This window comes from Oscarella lobularis, chromosome 13, assembly GCF_947507565.1.
Source record: "Oscarella lobularis chromosome 13, ooOscLobu1.1, whole genome shotgun sequence".
Lineage (NCBI taxonomy): Eukaryota > Metazoa > Porifera > Homoscleromorpha > Homosclerophorida > Oscarellidae > Oscarella > Oscarella lobularis.
This window is the reverse complement of record NC_089187.1, coordinates 153,699-178,786: the sequence shown is the minus strand read 5'-3', so window position 1 is coordinate 178,786 and position 25,088 is coordinate 153,699. Positions and strand designations below refer to the sequence as shown.

The following is a 25,088-nucleotide window of genomic DNA, read 5'->3' as shown; positions in this document are numbered from 1 at the left end:
GTTATACGGGACACAGAGAAAGGTCTGGGTACGAGGCTAGCGCCGTGCGCCATGAGCTCCTCGATTCGCTACGACATTCTGGCGCTTCCTCGCGAAGAGGACAATCTTTTTCTGACCCACGGCGCCGATTTGCGACTGTTCGAAGTCTGCAAGAAGGTCAGAAAATGTCACCGTCGCCTCGAACGCTCGAGGAAAACGTTTCATAGGCCGAAGACTCGTCAATGCCCCGCGGCATCAATTGTAAGCCTCACATCAATTTTTCCATAGAGCCATTTGTAGCTAATAAGTTGCCAATTTGGGTGCTCCATAAGGATTAATTAAACAATAGCATAGAGATATTCTTGTACTAGGCATGCAGCTATCAGAAGACAAGTACGCTGCTCTTGTATCAGTCATACCTGAAAAAGTGTCTACGTCAAAGGTAAGAGTAAAAACTTGGGCTGGTTGAATTCCGATTTCCATCTCGACCTCTTTCAGTGCGTAGCTTGGAATCCGTCTCCACGACTCAAACTAATCGCTATTGGGCAGCAAACGGGGAAAGTCTCCCTAGCCAGGTACTCGGAGGAGAGAAGTAGAAAATTAATTAATTATCATGATTACTATAGTCTCAAAATGCTGGACGAAACAGAAAGCCCTTTTCACGGCTGCGAATTTAGTATGAAGAAAAACAGACAGAGAAGTCAGGGGTCTAATATCTTTACGTATGCTTAGTTCCCAAGCAGAATAGGCCATGTCTCTCCCTCGAATGGAACCCTGAGCATCCTAATTTGGTATATAAAAACGCGGGGGGGGGGGGGGGGGGGGGTATTTTTATTTTTGAATATTTTTTATGGCTAGTTGGCCGAAGGTCTCGACAAATCGAGAAACGATCCCTCGCTACTCATCTGGGATTGTGCCTCGTCGCCAACCGGTACAGGTCTTTTTATGATCCCCAAAACACACGTCTTTCTATGCATAATCCAACGTAGGAGAATCTCAGCAAGGACGATGGTCACAAAAACATCCCCTTGCAGAATTAGGTAGAGAAAAAAACCCCAGTCTTCTCACTTCTCTGACACTCCCCTGTCTAAGGTTCCTCCAGTGAGAGCGTTCTTTCGTTGGCGTGGCTCAGTGGCAAGCGTCTCGTCGCCGGTTTCGGTAAGAAGGAGCTACGCATGTTCGATCTTCGCGAGGAGAACGCCACTCGACCGCACATGGTCTCCTTTACGAAATACGTTCACGGCGTCTGCGTCGATCCGCACAACGAGCATCGATTGGCATCGTATAACGAGGTAAATAATATTTAAAAAATAAAAACGGGGGTGGGGTTTGACGTTTAGTCGCGTAGGGAACCGTGAGCTTCTTCGACACGCGCTACTTCGAAAAACCCGTAATTTATCGATTAATTTTGTCTAGATTGATGCATAGGGTTAGTTGCTTTTTTAGATCTTGACACTCGATAGGCCTGGGCCCTTTACCAAGTTGGCGTGGTGTCCCAATCGGTATGGAAATCGTAATCGCGTGGCTCTCCTTTATCGCTCGCTTCTTTGGGGAAATATGCAGATGCGCTCTACTGGGTGCCCTGAGAAAGGACTCGTCTGTCGTTCGCCTCTTCGACATCCAGCAACCGGAGCCCGGTACCCCCTGGCAACGGGATTATTTATTTATTTATTTTATGCTTATGCGAGAGTAGATTTGACGGCGCTCGAAGACGACATCACTCTTCCTTTACTCGAGCACACGATCGGATGTAAGGAGAGACGAGATCACCTATATGAGCACTTAGCCATTGTTTTCCTTTTCCTTAGTGAAAGGAAAGCAATGCCATTCCTTTGCCTGGCTCAACTCTCAACGCTGCTCCATGCTCACAATAGGACCTGAAGGCAAATTCCACTCGCGACTGTCTCCTTCAGACACTTAGAGTTCTGCGTGTTTTCACAATCGTAGGGGATGTAGACGAGTTGACCATCTGCCAGCGCATTCCTCTGGTAACTCCAATTAGGAGATGACGCGTATCTATACAGGTCATTTCCCAAGGATCTGTCTCCGCTTACGCAAGTATCATACGGCTCCGAATCCGGACTATTTCATTGGGCATCCGAGGTAGGTAGATATATCTGGATGCACTAATGATGACGAGGATGACGAACTGGTTTCCCCCCTATAGTCTATCCGGAAATCCGATGAGGGACGTCTCTTGGATGATGTGTCAATGCAGATGAGGAGGCGGGCCGGCGACGGATACGGACTCGATGTGAGCGCGTCATGGACGAGAGAGGGCGGGTTTTTGCAATACTATTAGGTGGCAAAGAATAGATCAATAGTGAAAGAGAACGAGGAACTTTATCGACTATGGACGTTGCTCGATCGTACGTACTATGTGACGTATATAGACGATTTAGAATATTAGCGGCATATTTGTAGTGGTTTCTCGTCTAAAGAACGAAGGTTAACTAAGAAGACAGGGGTGGTAAATTTTTCAATAGGGAAACGATTCGACTAGGAAAACGTCTCGGCTCGACGACCAACCCATTTCCGGGAATTCAAACAATTCTCGAACCAGAACGACAAAGAGGCAAAGAACAGAGAGAAAACGCTAGTATATGATCTCCTAATCGAATATAGGAGAAGACGGCAGCAGGCTCTTCCACTCCCTCGGTGGCGACATTCCCCGACGGCATAAGTACATCAGCGAAGCCCGGTTAGCTCAAACCACACCCCCGCACGCTTTTTTTAAACGCGTCCATTCATTCGCGCCCAGGAAGTCGTCAATGCTTCTCTGCGGTTGGGACATTGATGAGGAGGTGGAGGACGAGGGACGAAGCCTTGACGATTTCTTGAAAAGGTTAGGCTGACCACCGATCAATTGATTGATCTCGTTTGACGTCTGTCTCTCCCAGACTCGAGCTGAATAACGAATTCGAACGGGCGGCGACGATCGCTCTATTTCACGGGTACATCAAAAAAGCGGTTAACATCTTGTTGGGTGGCGCATCGGAAGCCCGTCGAGATAATGAGAAGAGGGCTGCCTCGTTGAATCTGATCAGCATGGCCCTTGCGGGCTATTCCGACAATCAGTCGCTTTGGCACGAAATCTGTCGCCAACGCAAGGACGAGGTCAGCTGCATAGTGTAGTTTGAGATTGAGAAAAGATAGATCGATAGATAGATAGATAGATTATCATAGATAAAAGGTCCTGTACCCGGACACGTTTAGGGGAAGGAAAAGAAAGGGAAACTAGCTAGGGGAGACAGTGCTTCCGGGAGAACAACCTTGACCTGGTTCTCCTTGTTCGATTTTTCCAGGCTGACGATCCCTATTTGGTTGCCGCTTTCGCCTTTCTAACAAGCGAGCCGAACGACGTGGAATCCGTTCTGGTACCCCATGCAATGCGCGCATTCCTTCTCTATTGCATTTGCGCGTGTTTGGTATACTCGTAGACGCCGAAGGCGAACAAATCGAGTCTTCGGCTCACCGACAAGTTGGCCGTTGCGTGCATGTTTCTCGACGCCGACAAGGTGAGAGAGCAAAAATAGGCGGCGATTAGTTCAATTCATCGTGTCGTAGCTTCACGTCTATGTCAATCAATTGGCAAGACAGTACACTGACGAGGGCTGTCTTGACGGCATTTTGCTAACCGGTATGGGTAGATAGAGGGCGCTTTGAAGAAAGAAATAGTAACTGGTTTAGGACTGACCGAAATGGGTGTTGATCTACTGCAAAGATACGTGGAAAAGGTCGGTAGGGGAGGCGGTTTCATATATAGAAAAGTCGATTGACTCGTTGTGCAAACTTCCTTTTGTGTTATTGTTAGACGGGTGACGTTCAAACGGCTAGTTTGGTGGCTTGCCTTGCTGGCTCCAAAGGTCTCGCGACCAATGGAAAATTCGACGCTTGGATCGAAGCGTAATGAATGTCGTTTTCATTACAAATTACGAATGCACGTACACTAATTCTAGTTACCGCGAATTGCTCGACGTCTGGCAGCTCTGGAACGAAAGGTTCATACATAAAAAAATTTCGACGTATCCGTCGAATGTTTGCACTGCTTCAGAGCGACGCTGGACGTGCAGCGACGAAACGGCGACTCTCGACCGCCCTCCCAAATCTTCGTCAGCTGCAACTACTGTGGAAAATCGGTCTCCGGGGAGGCTTCAAGCGTAGGTGGCGTAGGAGGAGTGGGAAGCACCGCTACTCCAGGCAAGACATTCGTGATCATAGACTAAACCCATATATCGTCCCCGTGCATACGTTGCTAGGATCGAATCGTGGTTCTAGAAGCTCTCTCTTGCGACATGCTGGAATGGGCGGCGGGCAAACTCAGCCTCGGGTAGGTTCCTGTTTATTTTTTCGGCGCTTATTTGTGGCTTGCATCGTTGTTCTTCCATATATGCATCGTAGACGGAAAGTTGTCCCGGTTGTCGAAAACCGTTGCCTCGCTGTTCCGTCTGTCTACTCAATCTTGGCACCGTTTCCAGTGCCGTCAAGTATTGCTCCTCTTCCGGTTAGTGACTCGAGCCGCCCAGTTATATCTCCGTCATCTCTTTTTTCTCGCCGCCGCCGCCGTTCGTCGCCGTCTATAGAAGCTGGATCTTCTGAAAGACGAATAGCGCCATTCGATCACTGGTTCACGTGGTGTCAAACGTGCCGGCACGGAGGTCACGCTAATCATATGGAACGTTGGTTCAGGTTGGTCTTTTATTAGAGCCGCCTCGCCGCACTCGTCGTTCCGTCGTATTTACATGCAAACGGGCGGCTCCCCCTCGCTTTTAACTCCCACTTCCTAGCGTGTGTCTTGTTTGTATTACGCAGGGAACACACAGAGTGTCCAGTGACGAAATGCTCTTGCAAATGCACGACACTCGACGGTGCCGTCATCGCCGTCGATCGCACCGCCGCCGCGGCGGCGGCACGAAGTCTCAGCTCGTATTAGACATATTGCATCAAAAAAAAAGACCCCGGCTCGTAGCGTATTATTTCCAGAGTCTAATATTTCATGCATGTGATTTCTCGCGTCCGACGTCGCCGTCGTCGAGGCGGTTCGCCTTTTACGGGGTCTATTGCTCGCTATCGACTCCCGCCAAACGTTTGATCGACGGTCTAACGACAGTGCGTAGACACAGCCGCCTCTATCTCGTCCAGGCAACGCTCGCGGGACGCGGAGGGCGGGCTCGGAAGCATGTCCCTCCTACGATGTTAATCCGATTATTCAGTGGGCAGTACAGAGTCGTCAAGTTCGTTTATTGGATAAGCGTCTAAGAAGGCCGTTATCAACATACTTTCTCCACTTGGGGCTTCAGTTGACTAGATTGCCAGCCGTTGGACGGATCGTCTCTGTCTCTCGTTAGAAAGTGTGCTCGGCTATAAAACCGTCGCTCGTCTGCGCTCTGCTACTACTATACGACTTTTTTCTCACGAAAACAAAGATGGGAGACTCGTCCGTTATTCTATGCGAAGGCTATCTGACGAAAACGGGTCCACTGAACAAGCCCGTCCTGGTATGCACGTTCTCTCCGCCCCGTCGACGTCTAACGACTCGTTTTTTGCTTTTTCCAGACGTGGACTCGCAGGTGGTTCGTCTTGGAGCAGATCCGCACGGTAAGTGCTGCCGGAAGGACGCGTCTCCCTGCGCGAACCGCGCTAGCCACAATCGACGCGCCGTCCGCGCCGCGTCGCCCTCCCCTCTCGACTATTAGCAGTCAATCGAACTCCTCCCCTTTTTTAGGAAGGACCATCGCGACCTCGGTTTCAACTGACCTACTACGCGTCCAACGAGAAGTCGAATCAGAAAGGAGTCATTCCTATACATCAGTTTCTTTATATCAACACGGACGTAAAGAAACGCGGTCGACGAAATCTCTTTTCGATTGTCACACGGCCTCGCACCTATATCGTATCGGCTGAGAGCGAAGGCCAGATGGAAATGTGGCTCGCGAAATTGTCTGAAGCGCTTGGATGCGGTAAGTAGCTACGCTATGCAATAAGGGACCCTCTCTTCGTCGATCTTCGAGCGTAATCGATGTCTAGCGAGTCGAAATAGTTCGACGTTGTCGCGGCTGTTTGTTTGTCGCACGAAGGAGGGGTTCGTTTACTAGACTAAGCACGTGTTGGGCGCGGTTGACCGTCATCGCGGTCTTTTCATTCGTAAACGCTGAACCGGACTTTTGACCACTATCGGTCTAGGGAAAACAGGCTAGACGATTAGGGGGGAGAGTCGGGCTTCCGGGTGCGCGAACCCATCGTTTCCAAATCCGCGGGCGTTCAAGGAAGCGAGATAGGGGCCCCCGTAGGCCGAGAATAGGGGGAGTATCGTCTTTCCGTTGTTGAACAAAACAGTTGCGAGAACGAAGCCCCCTTCTCCTTCCCCAGCGAATACGATATCCATTAATTAGTTACTGTGTGTGAACCGCGCGCGCGCGTGCGAGTCGAAATCGGAGGTCCTTCGCGCATGAATAACGATTCCCCTTTTGTTCCTCTCTAGAACGCGTCTATCACGTAACGCCGCTCATGGGAGACAAATGGGGTCGTCGACGCGACGCGCTCGTTCGATTTCGCGACGACAGCATCGAACTGATCTGTCCCAATCAAATCGGCGTTCTCGCCAAATGGCAATTGTCGCACGTTCGCGCAATGGGCAGTAGCGGGCCCATGTTCTGGATCGACGCGTGCCCGTCGTGTTCGGCGGAGAACGAAACGCCCTCGGGATTGACGTTTCTCGCCGTCGAACGCGGTCTCGACACGTGCGCGGAAATGTTGCGCGCAGCGCGCGCTGCCGCCCAGCGCTGCGCTACCGATCCCATCGTCGAAAAGGCGGTCGATTTCAACTGCACGTTGAAACTAACGAGCCACATGAATTGCGCCGACGAGCAATCGGGTGGCGCCGGCGGCGAAATGACCCGAACCCAATCCGCCGTTGCCATGACGCCAGCAAAACTCATCCGGGGCTACTCGGCGTCGGCGGCTTTTCGTCCGACGTCACCACACCACGAGAATCGTTTTTCGCCGCCGTTTCCGGAAAACAAGCACGCGGCAATGATGGCGCGATTTCGAAGCAAGAGCGTCATAACGTCGTCGTCATCGTCGCTCTCCTCGTCGAACCACAGCGCGGCGGCGCCGCTCGTGCGCGTGCAGTACGACCACACGACGACGGGCTCGCCGACGCGACTTCATTCGGTGCATCGAGAGCGACTGACACGAAGTTCGCAAAACAGCCGGTACAGCAACAGCAGTTCGCGCAGCCGCTTATCTGAAGACAGCGGTCTCGGGCATAGTGGTGAAAATATTGTTCACGACGACGCCGGCGGCGTGGGTCCGGCACGGGCGAGTGCCGCAGGGGGAAGTTTTCCGGAGGAAAGCGAGTTGAACGACGACGAGACGAATAATTATGGGTACGAAGTCATGGGGCCCGTTAATGAGGAGTCTCTCTCGCGAACGTCGTCTGATTCGACGACGAGCAGTGCACGTAATTCGTATTGTCCGCCTCTGCCGTTTGGTAACGGCTACGTTAATTTTGAAGTGATGGGTGAGCGCTGACGACACTTAGATTTTTTTAGAGAGAGAACAGATCGATTTTAGGTTTAGGGTTTAGAACATTCTTTCTTTGTCTGGTCACGTCTTGCTTTTTGCCTCGATTGAATCATTCTTTCCTCGCGCGCTCTTTTGATATTCTGTATGTAATATTTCTCTTCTCCCTTTTGCCATACTGTATACAGTATGCCTTTTTTCCTCCTTTCTAATTTACTAATAAATTGCTCACAACTAAAGATCCTAAAGATCCTAAAGCCCAAGAACTGTTCAGCGGTGGCGGTGGTCTCCCTTATTGTTCTTTACAGAACCCAACACGGAGCGGCTGTTCAGTGTCAATCAGACCACATCCTGCCCCCTGAACAAACTTCTACGCCTTCTTCCCGCCCGCCCGCCTACGTTGTTATGTGTTAGTTCTTATGTCAATTGGACCAGGTGCACGACGCGGTTGACCATTGAAAGCAGCTATTAGCACGTCTTTTGTATAAGTGAAACGCTATGTACGTAATGTACTACATCCCCCCTCTACTAGTGCCGCCGCTTCTCCCCCTTCGGAGTTTTCTCTTTCTCTACCCAAACCTCGTCGTCGCTGTCTGATTGGCTTCTTCTCTTCTTCTTTTTCTTGCTCTTTTTCTTTTTTGATTTTGTTTTTTCTGTGACGTCGTTGCCGCCTTCTTCCTTATCCAGTTTCTTCAGGAGTTTCATCTTCTGCTTTCGACTTAGACTCTTCAGGAAAATGATCTCCGGATCGTCTTCGTCTTCGCTCGACGAAAGCATTTGCTGAAGGAAAATCACTATCGTGTATTTAGGATTGATAAAAGAAGAGAAATTCTCACCTGATTGCCAGCGTGAGGATCGACTTGCCTCCCCATGGCATTTCTCTTCAAACTCAACCCATCCCTACGCATTTCCTTCATCAACAGAGTAGGATCCTGACTGGGCACTTAGATAAATAGAAAAAATCAATAAGTTTAAAAAATCCTCATCAGATGTCTCTCACTGAACGATTCCTCCTTCGCTTTACCAAACAGTGGACACTAAAGAAAAAAATCAAACAGAGAGTCTCCCCTATTAAAAAACGAGCCCCTTACAATCTTATCCGTATTGATATGACCCCACTTGCCGCACTTCAAACAGTGAACATTCCTCACTTCAATCCCAAAGGGACGATCCTTTATATCCAAATCCTTAGCGTAGCTCTCTCGCGGCGCCGACTTTCCCTCGGGTATCTGCTTCTGCCAATCGAATTTCAACTCCATTTTCGGCTCGGTTACGCCGCCGCTGCCGTCATCTTCTTGTTCGGGCTTGCGCAAACCGGGCGGCGCGTCGTACATGAAATTGAGCGATAGTTTCGCCGCCGAGCCGCTGCTACCGGCGATGTACTGCTTCGTTCGATATTTTTCCTGCTCTTTTTCGTATTGTTCGCGCATTTCTTTCTCGCGGCGCTCCTCTTCGGCGCGTTTTTGTTCCGCTTCCCAAACCTAGGCGAGATTCTCGCGCGCGATTCGTTTTTTTTCGTGCGTACGTACGAGTTTTATGTTTCGAAGCGAGCCAGGATGGAAGTCCTTCTTGTTCATAAACTTTTGAAACGCCATGATTCTCGTTTACGACGCGTCCGGGGTCTAAGAAAGAACATTCGGGCGTTCGTCGACATGGCGGAGGTCTTCGTGTGTACAACTTCTCTTCTTACTATTTGGTAGCATTTTTATATACAGATACTCGAATCGGAAGTGTTCGAAACTCCAGATCCGGTGCGAGGAGACGATCATTACGAGGTGAGGCCCCCCAAGCGGAATGAAACCCATAGACGTTGCAACGCGAATTTAAAACTCATTATATGAGCATTTTGACCTATATCGAGTACTGTTACTTACTGCCGTAATTCAAGGATGACTCAGTCAGCGAAACGGTCGAGGGCATTGAAGTCGACGTTCAGGCGTCACATGACATGTTCAATAAAAGCGTCTTGGACTCGCGTCAAGCGAGTGCGTACTGAGACTATTTTATCTGGCCACGCCTACCTCTTACGTTTCACTTCAAAATAGATTTTTCTGATGCTGTTGGTCGGTCGAGAAGTAGAGGTTACGGCACAAAGAGATCGGAATTTGAATTGGTAGACGTTTGTGAGGGGACTATCAGTATGGAATTATTTATTATGACTCGTAAGCTTCCTGACGGTGATAAACAAAAGGAGAGTCTCTATCAAAAATATCAGAGACTAAAGCTGGAGACGGAAGATCTTTTGAAAGACTTGAAAGACGCTAAAGTAAATTCCATACATTCATTGATAAATTATGTAGTATTGTCTTTAGGAAGTCGAGGAGACGGCTAAGAATTTAGATGTATCAACTGTCAACTTAGCTAACCAGGTACATAGATATTGTGTACACTATTTGTATGGAATAAAAGTAAATTTTTTTAGGCGGGACAGTTGCACGAGCAGGTGACTAGAAACCAACGATTTTTTCGTTAATTTACTCTCCTACATAGCTGAATGAGTTCACTTTGGAAAAGGTTCTTGGTCAGGTAATCCACAAACGACGACTTTCTCCTACTCTATTATTCTTTCTAATAAGATGCCAGGACAGTCAGCAGCTGATAGGGAACTATCGAGGTGTTCTCAAACAAACAATAAATAATGAATGAAGCATTGATTGTTTATTGTCAAGGCGACTCAATGCTGAATTGAAGTCGTTCAGAGAAAAGGCGCCTACTACTGGTGGGGATGGTCACGTGACGTATGAGCTTTACTACCGCCCGGAGCATGAGAAATTTGCACAATTGTCAAAGGCAAGGCCTTTTTTGCGATAATTAAATTGTGAGGGAACGATAGGCTTATTAGGTTGCTGAGTTGGAGCAGAGAGTCAAAACGCTAGAGGCTGCAGTTGGAACGAAGGAGTCTGAGATAGTAAGAACTGGGGACTACGTAATGATATAGTAATCGCACCATTTTCAATACCAGACTTTTTTTTCACATGAAGGACACCCGGAATCAAAATCTCTGACAGTATGGCATATATATGTGTTTATTTCTAGCAAGGATTTGGGGTTAGACGGCAGCTGAAGCTCTGGAGGAAAAGCTGTCTCTCTTGGATTTGGATCAAATTGATCAGATAGAAGCTAGGCTTCAGGCATGTGCTGCTTGACAATGTAGATAGAATAACACTAATTAGGTATATATAGTCTGTCTTGTATCACATGAGTCAAATTGCAGCTAACAAGGAAAGTGTCGAAAAAGTCGAGGAAGTGTCAAAGGTGCGCTCTTGAGAGAAGATGTCTTTCTATTGATCAATCAATCAATAATAGGTAGATGAACTGTATGAGTTAGTGAAGAATTGGGATCACATGGCCTCATCTCTTCCTCAGTTGGTTAGTGGAGAAAGAAAAAAATATGGTCTTATTTTAGAGATTTTTTGCTACATTAGGTCAGTCGTCTGGAGTCACTTCAAGAGCTTCATCGCCAAGGCAAGTGCTACTTAGTAAATTAGATAATATTCGAAGTGTTAATTCTCTCTAGCTGCGGAGTTTAGTCAGAGCGTGACGTATCTTGACGCAGCTCAACAGCGAATCAAATCTCAGCTGGAATCAGATCGATCCGTGATGGCCTCGGTGATTTTTTTCTCATTCTGAAATCAAAAGCCACTTGATGAAGAGCCTGGGTCTATTCGTAGGTGACGGCAACGTTTGAGAAAAATTCATTATCAATTGTGGCCAACTGTGAAGCGCTTGAGCAGAGAATTGGCGCACTTTTAGCTAACGTCAACCCTTCTAATAAATGAGTCTGTGAGTGTCTTCGTATTTTATTGGATAACGTAACGGGGTCAGTGTCCTAAACGTTGTTATAATGCATCGACGTTCAGACAGGCAAAGATCGAGACACGAGATAACCAGCCGCCCACGCGCCAGCTGACGCTGGTGCGCTCATGCGCGCCGCGCCGTGTCGTCACATTGCGTGGTATAGGCACGTGATTAGCGTCTATAAGAAAAAGCCAAACGCGCTTGTACACTAAACCGACATTGAAGACGTCTCAGCAAGACGACGACGAGCATACAGAGACCCCCCTGCCAAACTACGATGCCCGATAAAGGCGCGAAATTGCCTCCTAAACCCCTAGCGTTCTCAAAAACCACCCCCTCGCTTCCTGACTCACCCAATATTGACCCGTTATCTCTCTTAGGCGACCAAATGAACGAAGAATCGGACGAAATATCGCTGCAACCGTTCAGCCACCAGGTCGGCGGCCACTACGCTATGATGCAACTCGACGATCACAGCGTTTGCAAACCGCTCAACGAAACCGAACTCCTTTTCTACAAAACGGCCCCGGACGCCATCAAAGAATTCGTTCCCAAATTCAAAGGCGAGAAAAACGAATCGCCGGGGGGCCCCCCATCGACATCGAACGTCGAAATTCGCTTTCTTTTAGGCACGCTCGATCTAAATAAAAGCGGAACAGTCGCCTCGGGTTCGACGGCCTTAGGAACGAAATCCGATTCCCTTTGTATTAAAGACGACGAGGAAAGAATAGCCTCAGGCTCGAGAACATCCTACAACAATGGACGGTATGCGTATGATTAAAATTATTAGACTCGAATAATCCGTTTGTTCGTTTTGCTTTAGGAATCAAGGTTTCGTTTTTTTTCTGACGTAGTCTTCTTTTATAATTTTTTTGAATTTTTGTTTTGAAGAGCGCTGTTGGACGAAATCGGATTTCATGAAGCCGAAAATTGCTCGACGAATGACGGAATCGAACGGTATGGACGGGTTTTGGGGGGTTCCATCGACACCTCGAAGTGTTTGTGGATGTGGAAGGAGAGTACAAAAGGAGGGGAGGATGTGATCTCATACTTAGGATATGACAAAGGGACACTCCTCCTGATATCTTCCCTCCCCCTCCCCCTAGAGTTTCTTGTTCTGGAAAACGTTGTCGCGCGTTTTCGACGGCCCAGCATCATTGATATTAAAATGGGAACGCGACAGCACGGCGATGACGCGACGCGAGAGAAAATCGATCGTCAGCAGGCGAAATGCGCGTTCACGACGTCCAGCGACCTCGGTCTGCGCATATGCGGAATGAAAGTAAAAAAGAAAAAAATCTAAATTATTTATTTATATATTTATTTAATCAGGTATATTTGCACTCGAAATCCTCCTACATGCATCGCGATAAATATTTCGGGCGTCGGCTAACGGCGGAGACGTTCAAAACGGGTCTCTTGGAATATTTTCAGCCGATTATTGACGTGGGTATGACGAGCATGATCCGCGCTTTTCTCAAGAGACTCAGTCAGCTGAGAGCTCTCATCGAAAAGCAGGAAACGTATCGATTTTACTCCAGCTCGCTTCTCTTCGTCTACGACGCCGAAGCGGATCGCTGTTCCCTTGACGACGGTTACGACGATTGCATAGACGTTCGTATGATCGATTTCGCGCATTCGACTAACGCGGGTGACGGAAGCGGACGCGTTCACGAGGGCCCCGATAAGGGATACCTGTTTGGGCTTAAGAACCTAATACGTTTCCTCGAGGACTTTTTTTGTGAGTTTGGCCGTTGTAGTAGTGGGAGTTCCTCCGCTTGAGCGCACCGTAGCACTGTATTTTAGCTATTTAGGTGTCCTCGTGGTGTGTACAGAGAGGACTTTTTTCCTAGAGAGAGCTACAGTATATGTAAATCGCTGCTGCTACAGTGGACAGCCTTTTTTTTCTTCTTGTAGAGATAAATATATACACCGTACGTTGCTGCCATAGAGACGTGGTTCCTATAGGCCCCCCTCCTCCCCGTAAGAGATTAATTCAAACCAAACTTTTATTTTTTTTGCACGTCAAACAGCGAACAATTTTTCGTCTTTTCTCTTCTTCATCACAAACGTTCCTGGTTTGTTTTGAGCCTCCGGATGATTGGACAGTTCGGAGGGACAAGTGCTGACTGGACTCGACAATAAGAGCTGCTTCAAATCGTAGAACAAAGGCGAGTCGTCTTGAGTCAGAAACGTGACCGCTATTCCAGCCTTTCCAGCTCGTCCAGTTCGACCAATACGGTGAGTATAATCTAAAAAAGAAATTTATTTGGATCCTGAATACTTAACTTTTTTGAATTCTCACTTTCTATTGATTTTGCCATATCGTAATTGATCACCATGGAGACGTCTCTGATGAAATAGAATCACGTGACGAAGAGGGAGGATTTTGAACTTACGGAATGTCGATTCCACGTCCGGCGACATCTGTTGCTACCAGGATATCCTTTGTTCCGGATTTTAGGCAAGACAATGCATAGTCCCTGGACAAAGATAAGCTCTTAGGTGAATTTTTCATATGCTGTTCTTTTACCTCTGTTCTTGATTTCTTCCTCCGTGGAGAACGGTTGACTTGAACTGAGAAAACAAGGTAAACATTTTCTTTATTTAGATTGTTTCTCTTACTCCCATTTTTTCCAGGGATCTAGCCAATACGTCACATCCCTTTTTCTGATTAACGAAGATGATGATGGGAGGTTCGATTCCACTTCTCAACAATTCCGTCATCATTTTCCTATGTCCATCGAAAAATAAAACCGCTCCATTCTTCCCCCAAAAAATCAATTACCTCTTCTGAGCTTCCGTGACGATGTGCACGCGTTGCTCCACTCGTTCAACCGGTTTACCTAAAAGCCAAAGCAAAATCCAGTCCACAACTCAAAGAGAAAAACGACTATGATACCAATGATGCCTATGTAAACAACAGCAGGGCGTCTAGAAGAGAAAAAAGGAAATTTAGAGCCCCCTCATCCAAAAATCACAAATTATTACCTAAGATAATTCCTCGCCATTCTTTCCACAGCGGGCGGCATCGTTGCCGTGAACATAGCCGTCTATAAGGGGGCATAAAAATCGTGACGGTTTCTTTTTGAGACTTACTTGACGATATCTCTGCTTTGTTCCCAGGCAGAGCAACTTGTTCGGATCCTCCGCGTCGTCGGTGTCCGGCTTTTCGTTGGTGACGGGCAATTCCGAGAGAATTTTCTGCACTTCCGGCTCGAAACCCATGTCAATCATCCGATCAGCCTGAAAAAATTTTAAAATAGACTAAGCAACAGGGGGAAAAACGTCTTCTACTTCATCGAGAACGACGTAGGTGCAGCGGCTTAGGACAATGTAGCGATTCTCTATAAGAAAGGTACACTTGTTAATTAATGAAATTATTTATTATTATTATTTCTTTTCACCTATGACGTCAATTAGACGGCCGGGAGTCGCGATAACGATCTAGGTGAGACGATAGTTCTAAGTCTTATGCATGCGTTTTACTTTTGCTTACGTCACAGCCAAGACGTAGTTGAAACCCTTGCTCTTCTCTTGACAACTGAGAAACGTAAGTTAGGCTGGTTTCCACGTACGTTTTCTTGTTTTTACCCCTCCAACGACGGCCACTGTTCTTACTCCACACGGTTTGGCGAATTTAGCCGTTTCTTCTTCTATCTGCTGAGCCAATTCTCTCGTTGGAGCCAAAATAATAGCATAGGGACCCTCATCAGCATCCTCTTCCCTTTAAAAACCCCTTTCCAATAAAACACTATACAGTAACAAGCAAGAAACCGACCTCTTCTCTTTAGGAAGACTCAGAATCCATATTAGAAGAGGCAAAATAAAAGCAGCTGTTTTACCACTCCCTAAAAAGAAATTCGACATCTCTCTATATAATTAATATATTACCGGTTTCTGCCACTCCAATGACATCCCTGTTCTGTAATCCAATAGATATAGCTTGCCTCTGAATAGGAGTCGGTTCCTGATAACCCAATTGTTCAATAATTTTATGAAGTTCCGGTGGCAAATTGAGTTCCTTCCAAGAACGCGTTGGGTTGGGAATACGACCACCTAGACGTGAAAATATGACGTAGTTTGTCTCGTACTTGCCGCGCGTTTCTACCCTTTGTTGATATGCTGTAGTCTTCCTTGAATATTCTCCAATCCCTTTCCGTCATTTCGTCTAAGGCCTTCTGAGTCCAATGCCTGTCATCCCACAACGCCTTCTTCTCTTTTTCCTCGTTCTTCTTCTCCATCGTTCTACACAAACGCTTGAGAATGATACAACGTATAAAAGTCTTATGTACAAGGCTTGTGATTTTTCTTCCTCGGTTCGTCTTTTCTCCAGTAAATCACCATAGAAACGCGACTGATTCTTCTTCTGAGCCTAAGATATGTGTTAATTAATACGAGTCTATTCTAACGTATTTCTACTTTGAGATCAATTCCTGCGACGTGTCCGCGTCCAAAAAACTGAACTTCGTGACGTTCACTGTAGAGGGGGTTGTGATCAGATGCCGTGTCTTCAGACGCGTCCCAAGCGAAGACGAATTTTCTCTCGTTGAGTCGTCGAGCTCTCTTTCTCTTTTTTACTCCGCCCAAGTATCGATCCTTGATTGCTGATAATTCGGCTTCTTGATGCTTGCTAGCAATGGAAAGCTGACACGCAAAAAATAAATAAAGAAGCATATAAAATCGAAATCTTAAATTACTTCACGTTCCGCTTTTCGTTTCTCTCGTTCCTATGTGTATATAGTATAATATAGGTTTGATTTTTTTATTTTGACCTCGTCTGTTTCTCTTCTTCTGTTTCTGTCTATTCCTCTTGCCTCATCAGAAAACTTCATCCTTTTTTCCCTCTCCTCCTAAAAATGTTAAGTAGTATTAAAAAAATTTTTGGTGCTACAAGTACCTTCAATTTCCTGTTTCTTTCTTCAACTTCCTCCTGCCTTTTTTTCAAAGCAAGAGCAGCTCGCTCCTCTTTGGTTAGAAATTTCGGCTAAAAACGCAAATAAATTGCCATTTTTATCCCCTAAATTGCTGTACAGACTTTGGACTGTTCTTCCAGTTCCTTCTGACGCTTAGCAATCATTTCCTCAAGGGATAGCGGCTAGAGAAAAGAACGCACGTGAATGCGTCCGTCGGAGAAGCGCTCGCGCGTCCTCACAGCCTGTTTTTTCTTCGGGGACGGAATCTTGTCTTCTTCCTTGACTTCCATTGCTTCCTCGCCATTCCCAGTCTGTCCTTTCTTCTTCTCGTCATCATCTCCCTTCGTTATCCTAACGTTTAGACAACTCGAAGCCCCGCTACACCCGAGAAGAAAAGACTTTCTTACTTCTCCTCCTTTTCCGACTCTCTGCGTCGTTTTGCTTCGCGATCGCGCTCGCGCGACCTCGATCGTTGTCCGCGATCTCCTCGACGTCCCTCATCGACGCTGCGGCTTCGCGATCGGCTTCGACGGCGCGTCGAGCGACGATCCTTGCGGGAACGAGGACTTCGGCTGCGACTGCGTCTTCGTTCGCGACTTCGCGATCGTTTGCGTCTTTCCCGATCGCGACTGCGACTTCGGGATCGATTTCTTCTACTCTTTTCGCGTCCCATTCCTGAGTTTTCCCGTATGAGACGATACAGAATATTGACGTCAATAATTAATTAATTAATTTCAAAAAATTAAAATAAAAAATGCACAGCACGTTCGCTCGAGAGCAGACCGTCACCGACGGGAGTCCCCTGTTTTTTGTATTCCCCTATACACGGAGCTATACACCATATAGGTATATATATATCGGACACCCACGTGATGCTCCACCAAGGCGACTAGGCACTTGGCGGCATCCCGGTACGTGCAGCCCCTGCAGGTCTTACCCATCCAGAACCCGTGGGGTTAAGTATGTGCCTGTAATCACTGACGCACCGTTGCTCCGGGACCTCGTTCCCGCCCTTCAGGCAAGGCTGCAATGAGGACCGTGTCTAACCATGCAATAGACTTATGTATTGTGAGGCCTTATATATGTGATCGCTGGTAGATTCGTAGCACTGCAACTTTCCGGCGCAAAAAAGTCGTCCGTTTCCGTTGCTTTTCTGTCAGTGAAATCTTCGAAAAGTGGAGGCAATTTCTTCTGGTGAATGACGATGCGCAAAGCTAAAATTTCGAAAATATAGCGAAAAGAAAAATTTCAGTCAAAAAGCCGAGCGAACCCCCGGATAGAATTTATATAATTAGTGCGCTCTCGTGACCATTCTGAGGTGCCCGGATTTTTCGACACCATGCGTTCTGCTGTGCGTCGGCTTTTCCTCGTTTTCGCCGCGTTTCTTCTTCTTTCGTCGTTCTCGACAAAGGCGAACGATGATGACGACGACTTTTCGGAGTTCGACGATGAAATCGAAGTCGAAATCGACGAGGAACAGAGCGCCGACGAACAAAGTACGAAAAACGGATTCTATTCGGCGACCTAATCATTCATCGTCATCGCAGAAACATCAGAACAAGAAGAAAGTATCTACGAAGAGACGCTGGTAAGTAAAAAGGATAGAAAAGCAATTGAAAGAGACGTTTGTCTGCACTAGGACGGAGACCTAGGCGAAGACGGCGTCGAAGAGGAAGAAGACGACCCATTTGCAGACGAAGAAGAATTCGAGGGATACGAAAAGGACAAAAAAGCCAGCAAATCGAAAACAGAACCAGATTTGAAAATAATCAAAGTCTCAAAAAAAAAGAACCCCGAAAACAATATCATAAATTTCTATTAAGACTACGGCCGCAATGCGGTCGTCTTGGGACGCCTACGTTCTGGAAATGCTGATGATCGGCGGCTTGCTCGTCTACGCCCTCAATTTCATCGCCGGTCGTTCAAAAAACGCTCGTCTCGCCACCGCTTGGTATCAAGCTCATAGAGAAATCCTCGAAGCGAATTTCAGCGTTGTTGGTGCGACGAAATAGCTGGATTTTGACGCGCCTTTTTTTTGTACCCTTACCCTTGCAGGAGATGATGGCGCCTCGGCGGAATGCGACGGCGGAACGGTGATGAAACAGACGGAAAACGTGTTTTCGTTGTGGTGCTCGGGTCGACAGTGTTGCGAGGGAATGCTCGTTGAAATAAAGGTAAGTAGACTGCGAATTTGCAGAGGGAAAAGAATTTAGACACCGTCTTTCGTTTTTTGGGGAAGCTTTTGAAGAGACAGGACTTGGTATCCGTATTAGGGCAAATGCTAAAACCCTCCTCCGATTCCGTGGTACGCTTGAAGAGAAATAGATGATTTTATATATATAAAGAGTGGTCATAGACTCTATCTATTCAACTTGGTGACGGAGATATGGACAGCTTTGTTTTTGCCGTCGTGCCGTCGCGAATAGCGTCGCGACTCCAAAAAGAATTCCACGACTTGGTGAGCCCGTCTCCTGAGAAGTCTTCCTTATATGGAATTTCCCTGTTAGAGCAATTACTGCTCAGAAAAACGTAGCGGAGATAAATACGGGTTACCAAGCTCGTATGTTATTCTATCGGAGACTTCGGAAGTCATAACCAGCATTTTGAACGCTCAGGTAGAGTATGACGTCACGACTACCGCGGCAATAAATAAATAAAAAATTCAGATTATCCAAGAGATCAATAAATACGAGGGCATATTCGAGTCCTTGCATATTAGTGATCAGTACATGGGGCTAAAGGAGCCATCAAAGTAAGAGTGAGGAGCATTGGCTTTGTATTATAAGCTAGGGTGTAAATGCAGTGAGAATCAGGACAGTTCGACGCCTAATACGCCTCCCAAAGCGCAGAAACTCATCAATTTTACATTCAACGGTACCTGTTTAAATTAATCAAAATTATTATTTATTTTTTCATTGGCTCGTTTCAGTTCCTGGCAAGGGTCGCATAACGACAAATCACATGGGAATGATGCGTCCGCTAGTGGGAATGGCTTTGCGGTCAATTGATAGGGTGAGAGCGATTAAATTGACGAAAGACGCGGCGGAAAAGGCGATGAAACGACGAACCAAGGCCGCTGAAGTCTACTGGAAGCAGACTCACGCTCAACGCCAAGAGGTAGGACTCATCGTCGGAGATTAGTTGATTAATAGCGCGGGTTTTTTTCGTAGGCGGCGCAGCAGCGACGCGAGGAAAAGCGTCGCGCCGAGAAGGAGAAGATCATGGAGGAGAACGATCCGGTGAAAGCGAGAAAGATGGAGGAGCGGGAGCACAAGAAAGCGATGAAACGAATGCAGCCGCGAATGAAGCAACTGAAAGTTAAGATGGCTTGATTTTTGCAAGAGGAAAATCAGACCGGATTTCACTCCAACCTTCCATTGTATCACACTGCATAATTCTAACGAGCCCTTAGCCCCGCGCAATTAGCAGTCACCACGCGATACACTGAGTGATCGCGACACCTAGAGCCTATCTTTATAAAGATGGACACAACAGAGGATCTTTTCCCCGAACGCAAACAGGTTCACGTCTTTGTATAGGCCCTAGATCGTCCTTAGTTCGGGTTTTGTGTCCACTAGAGCGCTGTTCTTAGTCTCAGCGAGTCGTCTGACGTGAAGGGACCGCCGACTAAAAAGCGTAGAATTAAAAAGGTGACTGTAATAACATCGTTTGGTCGGTATAGCGCGCTTGTGGCGCATTCCTTTCCTATCCTGTCGTTTCCGCGAACGATCTCACGCGTCTATGGCTAAGCTTTTGGCTTTTAAGGGGACCAAAGCCAAGGGAAATCTTTTCGAGATTGCCGTCACTGGCTCGGCGGATGAACTGGCTCGCGAATTGGATCGTGACAAAGGCAGTGAGTGTAGAAAGATTCTTCCCCACGTTACGGAACTTCCTCCTTGTATTGACAAACTAGAGGGCACCTTTTCCTTAGTCGTTAGGCACAGTTCTCCCTCAGTTCGCCCACTCGAAGGACGCCCACAGAGGCAATAAAATGTTAATTTCATTAGGAGCATTTCCATTCGCAAAAATAACGACGCATATTTTTTAATAAGATACAGTTTCAGTTCTACACTGTTTTAGTTTCGGTTAACGAACGGGACGCCCATGGAAAAACGCCGCTGCACGTCGCTATCGAAGCGGAACGGATCGAAGCCATTGAACTTTTCGTTGACGACGCGCAGACCGATCTAACGATCAAGGATAATTTTCGAAAAACGCCTCTTCACGCGGCCATAACAACGAAAAATATCCACATTATTAAAGTCAGTTGACGACCTATTAGAGGTGCGAGCTGTTGGGTTATTTCCTTTGGGGCAGAGTATGCTGAGTCTCGTTAAAAAGTGCGGCCAAAAAGTCGATTTTCCGGGTCCGAGTAGTAGAACTCCACTTCATTTGGCAGTATTGGAAGATGCTCCTGCTGTTGTGGCACTTCTGGTTCTCCTATAATATAGTGTTTCTCGTGTATCTTAGCTGTTTTTCTTAGCTTGAAGCTGGAGCTGATCCTTTAGCTCCGGACCGAGATGGCATGACTCCTGTTGGCATGGCAGCAAGTAAAGGCTATCTAAACACTTTGGATGTTATGTGCAGAAAGGTGGAAGCACAGCAAGGTAGTCGTGTGTGCCGCCGCCCCCGCCTCCGCCACGCTTCCTTCAATAGCCACTTTGTAGGATTGGCGGCAGTTGAGCAAATCGTTGAAGTCGAGACAGGAGAAATGAAGAAATCGTTGCTCCATCATGCAGTCGAGTCAAAGGACACGAAAATAGTGATGTACGTTCTTCATCGCAAGGCGAATCTTATGGCGAAGGTAAGCACGCGCCCGCTTCATATATTTAAATTGTCATGGACGATTTGTCGCTCAGACGACAGAAGGATTGACGGGAATGCACTTTGCGTGTCGCCTTGGCCACGTGCCCATGATAAAGCTTTTTGCTTCAAAAGAACGACAATTGCTGGAAGAGTCTAGCTATGATCACATATCTCCAATTCACGAGTAAGTGAATGCAGACGCTTAGAATCACTAATATATAGAATGTTGATTTATCTAGAGCTGCTCAGTCGGATTGCACTGAGGCTATCCAGTTTCTTCTCAACGAGGTAAATATGTTTTTTTTGTGAACGAACTTTGAACGCTCTATAGGGAGCAAATATTGAAGCTGAGACGATCAAATTGAGGAGGACTCCCCTGTTGATGGCTTCATCATCAGGGGCTTCGAATGCTGTTGAGCTTTTGCTTCGGAGTGGAGCCAACTATCGCGTGGCTGATAAGGAAGGACGTACCGTTCTTCATCTCGCTATTGGCCACAGCAAAACGCTGAGAACGTTGATTGAAGTAACGTCGGTATTTGCATGGAATAGGTGTGTTATGTATCGATGTTCTGGCAGAATCTCAAGGAAGAGAAAATGGGTGAGCTGATAGATCTGCCAGACAACAATGGGGATATGGCTTTGCACTACGCGGCCAAAGGAGGCTACAAAGCGGTATAGAGACCGAAAAACGTAGCGTAGATACGATTGTATATTTAATTCATGTAGAGTGCGCATTGTCTTTATGAAAACGGTGCTAATATGGATGCTGTGAATTCGAGAGGTTTGACTGCACTTCACATGGCGTCGAGGTATGTTACGGAGACTTGTTTTTGAAGTGTTGACTTCTCTTTTTTTTTGCTTTAGTGGGGGTCACTTGTCCGTTTCGCTGCGACTGGTGAATTACAGTCCTCGCATTGTCAACACAAAGGATAACGTCGGAAGAAGCCCCCTTCACATTACCTGCTTCCACGGCCACGTCAAATTGACGAGAGCGCTTATAGACAAAGGCGGCGTGATAGCATCGTAAGCCAGCAAAAGAGCACGCCTCTTTTCCCTTCAGTCTCACTTCCCCAGTGACCACAACGGTCGCAGTCCACTCCACTATGCCTCATGGAGTGGCTCGGTTGAATGCAGTAAGCTGCTTCTAGCGTCGTTTCCAGACTGCCTTGATTTGATCGATTTGGAGAAGGTTTATTCATTTTTTTTCAAGTGATAATGTATTTAGCGTCCTCTTTTAGTCAACTGCTTTACATGTGGCTTGCTCTTCTAACAGCAGTGATGTCGTTGCTTTTCTTTTGAACCAAAAAGCAGCCATCACCCTAAACATGTTCCAAAAAAATTTCCTTGACATTGCTATAGAAAAGAACCACGTTGAATCGGCACTGGCCATCGCCAGCGATAAACGGTGCGGAATTTGGGTCGATTGTCTAATTTTCTAAGGAGTTTCTCAGGTGGAAAGAGGCAATGAGGACGTCTGTTGACGGAGAAAAGCCTCAGCTGCAGTCTTTGGTTGAAAGAATGCCAGACGTGGCATTGGTACACATTTCTCCTCCAATAAATAAATAAATAACTGATAGGTGTATTGTTGGTTTTTAGGTGATTTTTGACAAATGCGTCAGCTCCAAAAATGACCAGGATTCTCCAGAATACAAGGTTTGTTCCTTTCCTAAGTCAGATCTCTCATCTTTGATTTCTCATCTAGATCAAGTACAACTACAATTATCTTCAGGGCGTCGCCAAGTCTAGCGCACCTTTGGACGGAAAACGTTCACTGGGAGCAATCAAGGTACGTACAGTGGATTTTACGATAAAATCTTTGTATTTTTCGTAGTCGATGGTCAAATTTGGTCGTACCAGCTGTCTTGGACATTCCCTGTGTGTCAGCTTTATCAACCAGAAATGGTATTCTTCACCGTATCATTTTTACTTTTTCGTTGAGGTTTTTGCTGCAGGAAACGCGTCGGTGCAGCCGTCTATTACTTCTACATGCTTCTTTATCTGACATTTGCGTGCTTGCTGACCGCTTTTTCTGTTACGTATCCTCCCTTTGAGAGTGACTACCGCCAGAATGAAGACGGTCTCGAGCGACTTATTGTGCGTTAGAACATAGCACGCCGTTTATTATTTGTAATTCATCGTTAGGAAGTTCTTCAATTGCTAAATGACACCGGGAGATCGCCCAGTCAACTCACAGCAAATGAACGGGTAGCTTGTTATTCGACGACTAGATAATTTGACTTGGACTTTTTCTTAGTACGATGTATGCAATCCGAGTGGGCTCCGTTTTGCTCTCGTCGTCGTGGTCTTTATATCTCTTGCAGTTGAAGTGCTTTCGCTCATCTTGAAGGTTTGCTTCACTGGCGCTAGCTGAAAAAGGGGCTCTATATATGAAATTCTACTTTGTAGCGCTTTTCTGGCATAACGGAGTCGTTGGTCGATATTACCGTGCTTATTTTGGCTCTCCTTTTTGCGGATCCGTTTGGGGTCGTGCTCGGTCCAGTCAATCTGAATTCGACTTCACCTTGTCCGAAGATTTTCTGGGAGCTGGGAGCCTTTACCGTTTTCTTTACGTGGTTTAGTGTTTTGCTTCACATGCGAAGGTCAGTCACACGAGGAAAGGATTTAATAGTTGGGTAATTCTTTGTTTCAGGATCCCAAGATTTGGAATTTATGTTGTGATGATAGTCTCAATGATAAAGACAATGGCAAAGGTTTACTTGAATTTTTTTGAAATATTGTTGTCAAAATTTATTTCTTATTAGGTTCTCGTCGTTGTTTCGCTCTTCTTTGCTGCTTTTGGCTTCGCTTTCTTCATGCTCAAAAACTACAACGTACGTTTCAATAAAAAAATTCGAAACTATGAGCGTTCATTTAGGTATCATACGGCGATGTGGGTTTGAGCATAATGAAAGTCATAGTAATGACTTTTGGTGACGTTGATCTTCCCGCAATATTGCCCGTGAATCCCGTGTCGCTTCCTCTGTTGTCGGCACTAAATAATTCCCTATTTCTCTATGAGCGACTGAAAGATTCCGTTCTCGGCGTCGTAGTAAATTCAACGGCTCGCCAGAGGACTGAAGAATTTCTCGCCCGTCACACAGGCGATGTAAACGACGGTGACGAAGGTCTGACGCCGCTCTTCTTTCCCGTCGTGCCGTATATCATGTTCATACTCTTCGCGCTTCTTATGATGATTGTCGTTCTTAACGTTCTCGTACGAAAGGAACAACGTTTCCAGGGGGAACTTTTCTAAAAATCTATTTGCTATAGATTGGTCTTGCTGTTGGCGACATCAATCAAGTGCAGGCGAATGCAGCTATGGATCAGTTGATAATGCAGGTCAGAATGATTCGCTTTTTCTTCAATGGATTATTTACTTGACTTGCGTTGTTTTACAGACCAAACCTTTGCTGTCGATCGAGGAAGCCGTTCCCGGGTTTTTACGGCGTCGCTTTGAATTCAGAAAGTACTCAACGCAGCCGAATAAAATGGGAGCAGTTCGTCGCTGGGTATGCGCTAATGCATCGAATCGCAACGCGAGACGTCATTGACTACTTTTAGATTACGTGGGCTACGAAGGCTGCCGATGAGCCAAGTACCGATAATTTGTCAGGTCCAACTCTAAAGGAACAACTTGATCAGGTTGAAGAGACACACAAGCAAATCACTGAATGGTACAGTAGGCAATTTTAGTCGATTGAATTATTTATTGTATTTATAGGTTGAAGTCCCTGTCTGGGACCATGGACAAACAGGTGTCACTTCTTCGCACTTTGGCGATGAACGTGAAGCGAGCTCAACTTAACGCTCCAGTGGTCACTGCCGCTCCGAATCAATCTCTTTCTTCGACATCGGAGACTCCTTCTGCAGAGACGCCATCCCTTAGGGGAGATGGAACTCCTGTACCAAAAGGGCGGAGGCGATCCACTCGCAGTCGCTCGACGGATTCTTCTCGCCTTAAATAGTTACTCACACTTCTGAATTTTGACTTTCCCCCTCCACGTGCAGTCTTATCTTATTTACCCGCCTCTGTGATCAATAAAAAAAGTACGGGATGTGCTGAAC

General features: G+C 46.6%; 7 protein-coding genes across 7 annotated transcripts; 6 read left to right on the top strand and 1 right to left on the bottom strand.

The window, feature by feature from the left end:
* The first annotated feature begins 13 nt into the window (after positions 1-13).
* LOC136194737 (GATOR2 complex protein MIOS-like) lies at positions 14-4,985 on the top strand. Its single transcript, XM_065983958.1, has 34 exons — positions 14-156; positions 207-240; positions 351-421; positions 478-554; positions 606-655; positions 712-770; positions 838-910; positions 969-1,019; positions 1,072-1,271; positions 1,328-1,369; positions 1,426-1,481; positions 1,543-1,616; positions 1,673-1,729; positions 1,788-1,862; positions 1,927-1,967; positions 2,017-2,082; positions 2,147-2,233; positions 2,282-2,348; positions 2,404-2,427; positions 2,483-2,554; positions 2,605-2,680; positions 2,741-2,824; positions 2,880-3,096; positions 3,285-3,356; positions 3,420-3,497; positions 3,547-3,619; positions 3,670-3,716; positions 3,794-3,885; positions 3,939-3,980; positions 4,034-4,179; positions 4,239-4,309; positions 4,381-4,483; positions 4,563-4,668; positions 4,792-4,985. Exons 1-34 carry the CDS (start codon positions 52-54, stop codon positions 4,910-4,912), a joined length of 2,709 nt encoding a protein of 902 aa, XP_065840030.1. The 5' UTR covers positions 14-51; the 3' UTR covers positions 4,913-4,985.
* A 134-nt stretch (positions 4,986-5,119) lies between these two features.
* LOC136194741 (uncharacterized) lies at positions 5,120-7,742 on the top strand. The gene is made up of 4 exons (XM_065983962.1): positions 5,120-5,477; positions 5,536-5,577; positions 5,705-5,939; positions 6,461-7,742. The coding sequence occupies exons 1-4, from the start codon at positions 5,406-5,408 to the stop codon at positions 7,510-7,512; spliced, it is 1,401 nt and encodes a 466-aa protein (XP_065840034.1). The 5' UTR covers positions 5,120-5,405; the 3' UTR covers positions 7,513-7,742.
* A 333-nt stretch (positions 7,743-8,075) lies between these two features.
* LOC136194742 (dynactin subunit 2-like) lies at positions 8,076-11,337 on the top strand. Its single transcript, XM_065983963.1, has 18 exons — positions 8,076-9,164; positions 9,219-9,278; positions 9,392-9,488; positions 9,549-9,616; positions 9,671-9,769; positions 9,816-9,872; positions 9,926-9,946; positions 9,994-10,029; positions 10,080-10,117; positions 10,173-10,293; positions 10,346-10,411; positions 10,466-10,510; positions 10,557-10,634; positions 10,687-10,758; positions 10,810-10,872; positions 10,929-10,968; positions 11,021-11,112; positions 11,175-11,337. Exons 1-18 carry the CDS (start codon positions 9,060-9,062, stop codon positions 11,280-11,282), a joined length of 1,266 nt encoding a protein of 421 aa, XP_065840035.1. The 5' UTR covers positions 8,076-9,059; the 3' UTR covers positions 11,283-11,337.
* Positions 11,338-11,447: 110 nt separating this feature from the next.
* On the top strand, positions 11,448-13,251 carry LOC136194745 (inositol hexakisphosphate kinase 1-like). Its single transcript, XM_065983966.1, is given in 6 exon segments — positions 11,448-11,591; positions 11,682-11,864; positions 11,931-12,066; positions 12,125-12,258; positions 12,408-12,583; positions 12,634-13,251. Coding segments are annotated over 6 exon segments (1,092 nt in total). The 5' UTR covers positions 11,448-11,578; the 3' UTR covers positions 13,084-13,251.
* Positions 13,252-13,292: 41 nt separating this feature from the next.
* LOC136194738 (probable ATP-dependent RNA helicase DDX23) lies at positions 13,293-16,893 on the bottom strand. Its single transcript, XM_065983959.1, has 24 exons — positions 16,625-16,893; positions 16,457-16,568; positions 16,340-16,399; positions 16,202-16,288; positions 16,077-16,154; positions 16,002-16,031; positions 15,724-15,948; positions 15,597-15,676; positions 15,413-15,549; positions 15,196-15,360; positions 15,083-15,152; positions 14,896-15,028; positions 14,801-14,845; positions 14,709-14,748; positions 14,599-14,648; positions 14,401-14,547; positions 14,293-14,354; positions 14,204-14,235; positions 14,090-14,147; positions 13,927-14,035; positions 13,835-13,878; positions 13,701-13,784; positions 13,607-13,653; positions 13,293-13,553 (listed from the first exon to the last, which is right to left on the bottom strand). Exons 1-24 carry the CDS (start codon positions 16,888-16,890, stop codon positions 13,327-13,329), a joined length of 2,388 nt encoding a protein of 795 aa, XP_065840031.1. The 5' UTR covers positions 16,891-16,893; the 3' UTR covers positions 13,293-13,326.
* A 652-nt stretch (positions 16,894-17,545) lies between these two features.
* LOC136194740 (PAT complex subunit CCDC47-like) lies at positions 17,546-19,587 on the top strand. The gene is made up of 12 exons (XM_065983961.1): positions 17,546-17,713; positions 17,765-17,805; positions 17,857-17,991; positions 18,041-18,215; positions 18,273-18,391; positions 18,457-18,522; positions 18,574-18,675; positions 18,725-18,832; positions 18,884-18,969; positions 19,021-19,091; positions 19,147-19,334; positions 19,388-19,587. The coding sequence occupies exons 1-12, from the start codon at positions 17,557-17,559 to the stop codon at positions 19,547-19,549; spliced, it is 1,410 nt and encodes a 469-aa protein (XP_065840033.1). The 5' UTR covers positions 17,546-17,556; the 3' UTR covers positions 19,550-19,587.
* On the top strand, positions 19,567-25,087 carry LOC136194736 (transient receptor potential cation channel subfamily A member 1-like). The gene is made up of 30 exons (XM_065983957.1): positions 19,567-19,738; positions 19,796-19,867; positions 19,983-20,070; positions 20,298-20,479; positions 20,535-20,651; positions 20,701-20,824; positions 20,885-21,021; positions 21,077-21,207; positions 21,263-21,311; positions 21,355-21,546; positions 21,600-21,695; positions 21,750-21,832; positions 21,888-22,046; positions 22,098-22,212; positions 22,262-22,428; positions 22,475-22,559; positions 22,620-22,676; positions 22,726-22,809; positions 22,855-22,925; positions 22,976-23,117; positions 23,166-23,228; positions 23,278-23,370; positions 23,430-23,623; positions 23,674-23,734; positions 23,786-23,854; positions 23,899-24,237; positions 24,294-24,362; positions 24,422-24,532; positions 24,585-24,697; positions 24,745-25,087. Exons 1-30 carry the CDS (start codon positions 19,700-19,702, stop codon positions 24,986-24,988), a joined length of 3,546 nt encoding a protein of 1,181 aa, XP_065840029.1. The 5' UTR covers positions 19,567-19,699; the 3' UTR covers positions 24,989-25,087.
* Position 25,088: the final 1 nt, after the last annotated feature.